The 7,485-nt window shown below is 39.1% G+C and overlaps 1 protein-coding gene across 1 annotated transcript in view; it reads left to right on the top strand.

Annotated features, from left to right (window-relative positions):
- The window catches only part of IRF2 (interferon regulatory factor 2), a gene marked incomplete in the record, with an annotated part of 386,799 nt that overhangs the window by 338,333 nt on the left and 40,981 nt on the right, over positions 1-7,485 (top strand). Inside the window, 1 exon segment of the mRNA XM_053703873.1 lies at positions 4,631-4,671. Coding sequence (XP_053559848.1) covers positions 4,631-4,671 — 41 coding nt within the window.

Raw genomic sequence — 7,485 nt, 5'->3', positions numbered from 1 at the left:
CTTATTTTTTTGGGTTGTGGATTAATTTTTTCAGCGGAAAATGGCTGTTTCTCTTACATGGTGTATCCAGTCCACGGATTCATCCTTACTTGTGGGATATTCTCAATCCCTACAGGAAGTGGCAAAGAGAGCACACAGCAGAGCTGTCCATATAGCTCCCTTCAGGCTCCGCCCCCCCAGTCATTCTCTTTGCCGCTCTAACAAGTAGCATCTCCACGGGAGGGTAAAGTGAATGTGGTGTTAGAAAAGAGTTCTCTGTCCCCGCTCACAAGGGTTCCCTTCCTGGGAACACTAATAGACTCGGTAGAAATGAAAATATTTCTGACAGAGGTCTGGAAGTCAAAGCTTTTAAATACTTGCCTAGTTCTTTATTCCATTCCTTGGCCTTCTGTGGCTCAGTGCATGGAGGTAATCGGATTAATGGTTGCGGCAATGGACGTTGTCCCTTTTGCCCGAATTCATCTAAGACCACTGCAACTGTGCATGCTCAAACAGTGGAATGGGGATTATGCAGATTTGTCTCCTCAAATACAAATGGACCAGAAAACCAGAGACTCTCTTCTCTGGTGGTTGTCTCAGGTTCACCTGTCTCAGGGAATGAGCTTCCGCAGACCGGAGTGGATCATTGTCACGACCGATGCCAGTCTGTTAGGCTGGGGTGCGGTCTGGGACTCCCTGAAAGCTCAGGGTCTATGGTCTCGGGAGGAATCTCTTCTCCCAATAAACATTTTGGAACTGAGAGCGATATTCAACATGCTCCAGGCATGGCCTCAACTAGCGGAGGCCAAATTTATCAGATTTCAGTCGGACAACATCACGACTGTAGCTTACATCAATCATCTGGGAGGAACAAAGAGTTCCCTAGCGATGAAGGAAGTAACCAAGATCATCAAATGGGCGGAGGATCACTCCTGCCATCTATCTGCAATTCACATCCCAGGAGTAGACAACTGGGAGGCGGATTTTCTGAGTCGTCAGACTTTCCATCCGGGGGAGTGGGAACTCCACCCGGAGGTTTTTGCTCAGCTGACCCAGCTATGGGGCATTCCAAAATTGGATCTGATGGCGTCCCGTCAGAACACCAAACTTCCCCTTTACGGATCCAGGTCCAGGGATCCCAAGGCGGCATTGATAGATGCTTTAGTAGCGCCTTGGTCATTCAGTCTAGCTTATGTCTTTCCACTGTTTCCTCTTCTCCCTCGGCTAATAGCCAGAATCAAACAGGAGAAGGCTTCGGTAATTCTGATAGCGCCTGCGTGGCCACGCAGGACTTGGTATGCAGACCTAGTGGACATGTCATCGGTTCCACCATGGAAACTACCATCGAGGCAGGTCTTCTAATACAAGGTCCATTCAAGCATCCAAATCTAGTTTCTCTGCAACTGACTGCTTGGAGATTGAACGCTTAATTCTAGCTAAGCGTGGGTTCTCTGAATCAGTTATAGATACTCTGATCCAGGCCAGAAAGCCTGTCACCAGGAAAATTTACCATAAGATATGGCGGAAATATCTTTGTTGGTGTGAATCCAAGGGTTACTCGTGGAGTAAGATTAGGATTCCGAGGATATTGTCTTTTCTCCAAGAAGGATTGGAGAAAGGTTTGTCAGCTAGTTCTTTAAAGGGACAGATATCTGCTCTGTCTATCCTGTTACACAAGCGTCTGGCAGCTGTACCAGACGTTCAGGCGTTTGCACAGGCCCTAGTTAGAATCAAGCCTGTCTACAAACCTGTGGCTCCTCCATGGAGTCTAAATTTAGTTCTTTCAGTTCTTCAAGGGGTTCTGTTTGAACCTTTACATTCCATAGATATTAAGTTATTATCTTGGAAAGTTTTGTTTTTGGTAGCTATTTCTTCTGCTCGAAGAGTTTCTGAATTGTCTGCTTTGCAGTGTAATTCACCTTATCTGGTGTTCCATGCAGATAAGGTTGTTTTGCGTACTAAACCTGGTTTTCTTCCAAAAGTGGTTTCTAATAAGAATATTAACCAGGAGATCATTGTTCCTTCTCTGTGCCCTAATCCAGTTTCTAAGAAGGAACGACTGTTACACAATCTTGATGTGGTTCGTGCTTTAAAATTCTATTTAAATGCAACTAAAGATTTCAGACAAACATCATCCTTGTTTGTAGTCTATTCTGGTAAGAGGAGAGGTCAGAAAGCGACTGCTACCTCTCTTTCCTTCTGGCTGAAAAGCATCATCCGATTGGCTTATGAGACTGCTGGACAGCAGCCTCCTGAACGAATTACAGCTCATTCCACCAGAGCTGTGGCTTCCACATGGGCTTTCAAGAATGAGGCTTCTGTTGAGCAGATTTGTAAGGCAGCGACTTGGTCTTCACTGCATACATTTGCCAAAGTTTACAAATTCGATACTTTTGCTTCTTCGGAGGCTATTTTTGGTAGAAAGGTTTTGCAAGCAGTGGTGCCTTCAGTTTAGGTTACCTGACTTGTTCCCTCCCTTCATCCGTGTCCTAAAGCTTTGGTATTGGTATCCCACAAGGATGAATCCGTGGACTGGATACACCATGTAAGAGAAAACAGAATTTATGCTTACCTGATAAATTACTTTCTCTTACGGTGTATCCAGTCCACGGCCCACCCTGGCAATTAAGTCAGGTTCAAATTTATTTTTGTAAAACTACAGTCACCACTGCACCCTATGGTTTCTCCTTTTTCTCCTAACCGTCGGTCGAATGAATGGGGGGGCGGAGCCTGAGGGGAGCTATATGGACAGCTCTGCTGTGTGCTCTCTTTGCCACTTCCTGTAGGGATTGAGAATATCCCAAAATTAATGATGAATCCGTGGACTGGATACACCGTAAGAGAAAGTAATTTATCAGGTAAGCATAAATTGTTTTTTATTTGTATCCCTCCCTCTCTAGTGACTCTTGCGTGGAGTTCCACATCTTGGGTATCTGCTATCCCATACGTCACTAGCTCATATGGACTCTTGCCAATTACATAAAAGAAAACATAATTTATGTAAGAACTTACCTGATAAATTAATTTCTTTCATATTGGCAAGAGTCCATGAGGCCCACCCCTTTTATGGTGGTTATGATTTTTTGTATAAAGCACATTTATTTCCAAATTTCTTTTGTTGATGCTTTCTACTCCTTTCTTTCTTTATCACCCCACCCTTTACCTGTATCATTACTATAATGTCATAATTTTCATGCCTGTGTATACTTACCTTGATTTCACTGTAAATCTCTTACTATACAATCCCTCACAGTATTGAGGATAAAATACACATGCAAAATACCAAGTACTACAGTTTGAACATGCATGTTATGAGTGAGTCTGTAGCGCCCAATATCTTGAACCAACATTTTGTTAAAATTAATTTCTATGCTTATGATCACAATTTACACATACGTAAAAAAAAAAATGTAGAAAATTTACAATTTCAAATAATTTTCTGTGGTGCTTTATATAATAACTTTCCTCATAATTTATTCATATAAGCATGCCTTTAGTGCTTTATTTTACTGTTGTGTAAAGCTGCAACAACTAATCAATATAATAGATTATTAAAATAGTTGTCAACAAATTTCATTATCGATTAGTTGGTTTGCAATCAATTTGTCTGTGCACGGCACCTGCTGATTCTCTCAGATCAACTCCTGCACATGGTATAGTGTTTAATGGTTATGTCCTTAGCCTAAAGGACATCCACAGATGTTTACTTTTCACATTTTCAAGACAGTATAAGTTTACAACTACTCCTGGATTATGTACAACCCAGAAATAGGAGTCATCATTTGGATTGTTTATATTAAATCAGGAGAGTTGGGACTATGCTTTGCATGATATAGTGCCAAGCTTGTTATTTACACTTAGCCCTAGATTGAAGGGATTTGTTATTTGAATTGATGTCCACTATTATTTATCCCTTGCCAAGGAGGAAAACCCTTTGCATTGGTGGAGCTAACAAATATAAATATCCCAGCTACTTATGCATCTCAGGCACCTCTCCACCATCTGAGTGCCTCTTCACTGCTGCAGGCAAAATAGCTTGCAAAAAGAGAGCCAGCCTCAGCCAGGAGCATGTGGTCATGCTGACATTTTTGCATTTCAATGCAAACTTTTTGAAAGAATGTATAACAGAATGTTCAGTGATAGGCTACTGTTTTCTAGTTCTACCTCTTTTTTTCATATGGTTTGTGGTTTTGTTTTGCTTAATTATAAAACATTGTTCTGCTGCTAAAAAATTGCACAAGCAATTGTGTTAATGTTAACTTTGCGCCTGAAGTTTATATTTGTAACACTCAATATGTGGATTTTATTTTAAATATAAGGGGAAAATGCTTGATTTATTTTTATCCGATTAATCGAAAAAAATATTTAGCCGATTAATCGATTATGAAAATAATAGTTGCAGCCCTACTGTTGTGTTTGCTGTGTTGCTAACTGTGCACACACACTTCTCTCTGGCATACAAGCTATTTTTTCCTAATGTTTTTTTATTGCCTTGTTAAAAACACTTGTTTCACCAGTTTGTTTTGGATCATAGCCAGATATGATGCAACTATGTTTGTTTATTTTTTAAAATATCTTTTTAATAAATGCAGTGTATGTATAAATCTGTGAAATGGACATTATTTTCATTTTTACTTATTGTTGTTTTCAGAAAGTGAAACGGACAGCGTTCCCAGTGATGAAGAAGGCGTGGTGAGTGGCAGATTTATATTAATTAACTTTCTACTTGGGAGCACTGATTTCTCTGATCACTTTGCACTGCATGAGCTGACCGACATATAAGCACTTCTACTTCTTATGTTGTGCTATGGGATATTACAGGCACTGGTAAAGGGACAAGGAAGGGACCTCATTCATGTATTTAAAAAATAAATATATACTGTATGTGTGTATAATAATATTATTATATAATTGTATTAATGCTGTTTTGAAAATTCAACATTACACATAATACCCATTAACATGAATTCTTAAGTAGATGTTAGGGTTTGAACTGATCTACTTATGGTGAATAGCTGAACTTTTATAGTCCTGTATATCTGCATGTGAGCGGTTTTATATAGTGGTGGTGTTTTATATCTCTGGGAAACAAATGTGTATTGTTTTATGCAGAATTTAGATAAATGAGCATTGTAAGTAAAATATATTCAAATGAACTCTGTATCAAAGCAAAGACAATGAAACAGCACAGCAGTATTGACTACAATAGGCACTTATCATACCTACCAGCGCTTGGTGTAAGTTGCCAGATATACTTGGTCTGGGGGTGGGGTAAAGGCAGTTTGCGGCAGATTTTAGATGTGAGAGAGGCATAGGGCATTCGTTTGGATGATCAGCAAAAGGAGGGATAGCAGGATTGGGCTCTTAATACTGAACTAATCATTATTGGGTATGCAGGCTGTGAATCATCTCTTGCATATCGCTGATGGTTTGTTTGATCTCAGAAAATAAATTAGATCAACTCAAATTAAGTAATCACTAGGTGGCATGTTGCAGGGGTAGTTAAACTGGATCACACTTAAAGGGACACTGAACCCAAAAATTTTTCTTTTGTGATTCAGATAGAGCATGACATTTTAAGCAACTTTCTAATTTATTCCTATTGGCAAATTTTCTTTATTCTCTTGGTATCTTTATTTGAAATGCAAGAATGTAAGTTTAGATGCCGACCCATTTTTGGTGAACAACCTGGGTTGTCCTTGCTGATTGGTGGATAAATTCATCCACCAATAAAAAAGTGCGGTCCAGAGTTCTGAACCAAGAAAAAAGCTTAGATGCCTTCTTTTTCGAATAAAGATAGCAAGAGAACGAAGAAAATTGATAATAGGAGTAAATTAGCAAGTTGCTTAAAATTTCGTGCTCTATCTGAATCATGAAATAAAAAAAATAATGGGTTCAGTGTCCCTTTACGTATGCAGTGTGCACCAAAGCATCTTTGGGGTAGTAGAAAAAGCACAATTTCCTTCTAATGGCAGCGAGAGTCCACGAAAACATTCATAACCTATGGGAAATACTTCACCTGGCCACCACGAAGAGACCAAGACACCCCAAACAGAACATTGAAGTATCCCTCCCACTCCCTCTACCCTCCTAGTAGTTCTTTGCCTTGTTTCATGAAGGTTGGCTGAGAGAGGTGCTCTGCTGAAGATTCTGGTGTATTACCCTCAAATGGATGCAAGAGAGGGCAGGGGAGTGTTTAAATTCATGTATTAGCACAATGTTGTTTACTATGCTTACGTAAACATTCTGAGAGAGGGGGTTTAATATTTAATTTACTTAAATATAGTAAGTAAATGGCTGGACTATCCACTTCTGCAAAGATAAATACAATGTCAGCATGATAAGTAATAACTTTGATGTCCTGGACTAAAATAGATTTTCATGCTAAATATTCTGACATATTATTTTTTTAATTAAAAATCTATTAAATGTATTCAAATCACAATATACAAAGTCCCTCTGATAGAGTTTAGCAGGCTTACTGGAGTGACACACAGTGCCAGGAAAGGAGCACTATTCAGACAGACATTTAGTTATTTAAAGTGAAGGTAAAGTTACCTTCTTGACAATCCAGAATTCAAATCTTTTTTCTAAACGAATAGTACTTGAAGTCATCATTTTTCCCGTTTTTGCTTACAAATCCTGTAATCTCACTTTTCATTCACATTTTTCCGATTTCAAAATTCGACCTGTTTTTTTTCTTTTTTTTTTTTTCTTTTTGAGTGACTTTTTTCGATTAGCCAGTTGAAATTCTGTCTGTTAGGCGGCCGTGACCCTACGTGATCCTCTTACTCGATGCACTGCGCATGTGCTACATTTTTTACTCTACACGCGCGTTTCACGCATTCGTACTTCTTTTGTTTACGGCAACATTGAATCTGCACAAGAGGATCACTTATCTACGGATACTTTGTTTTATTGATAAAAGATTTTGCATTTAAAATCGGGTCGCAGAGTATAAACAAACAACTGCTCTTTCTTGCGTAACATAGTAATGAATGAACACAGTGTAGCTATTCATTCAATATTATGTTTTCCCTGCGATTAACGCATGCACATATGAGACTGGTTTCAAGTGCTCACAGTGAATGCGATTCTGAGATTACGTATTGAGCGGGTGGGACCGCTCTATACGTCACGGCACTTCAAATCCGGAAATAGAGGTTGGGAGGAGTTAGCGACGGAACAGTAGGACAAATTCAGAATTTTTTTTTTTTTTTTTTTTTTATTATTGAATAAAGTTAGAGATTATCTTATCCAATGTTAAAAGAATGCATAGATATATTCGGATTACCTAAACTTTACCTTCACTTTAATTAGCTTAGACTGAATATGTTGCATCTAAGTAAATAAATACATAAATAAATGAGCTGTGCTTGCATTCAATGTTTCCTTTTTAATACAGGGAGAGTCCACAGCTGCATTCATTACTTGTGGGAATACAGAACCTGGACACCAGGAGGAGGCAAAGACACCCCAGCCAAAAGCTTAAATAGCTCCCCGCTT

The sequence above is a fragment of the Bombina bombina genome, chromosome 2 (genome assembly GCF_027579735.1).
Source record: "Bombina bombina isolate aBomBom1 chromosome 2, aBomBom1.pri, whole genome shotgun sequence".
NCBI lineage: Eukaryota > Metazoa > Chordata > Amphibia > Anura > Bombinatoridae > Bombina > Bombina bombina.
Note: the sequence above shows the minus strand (reverse complement) of the source record. Positions and strands in the feature narration are given on the sequence as shown.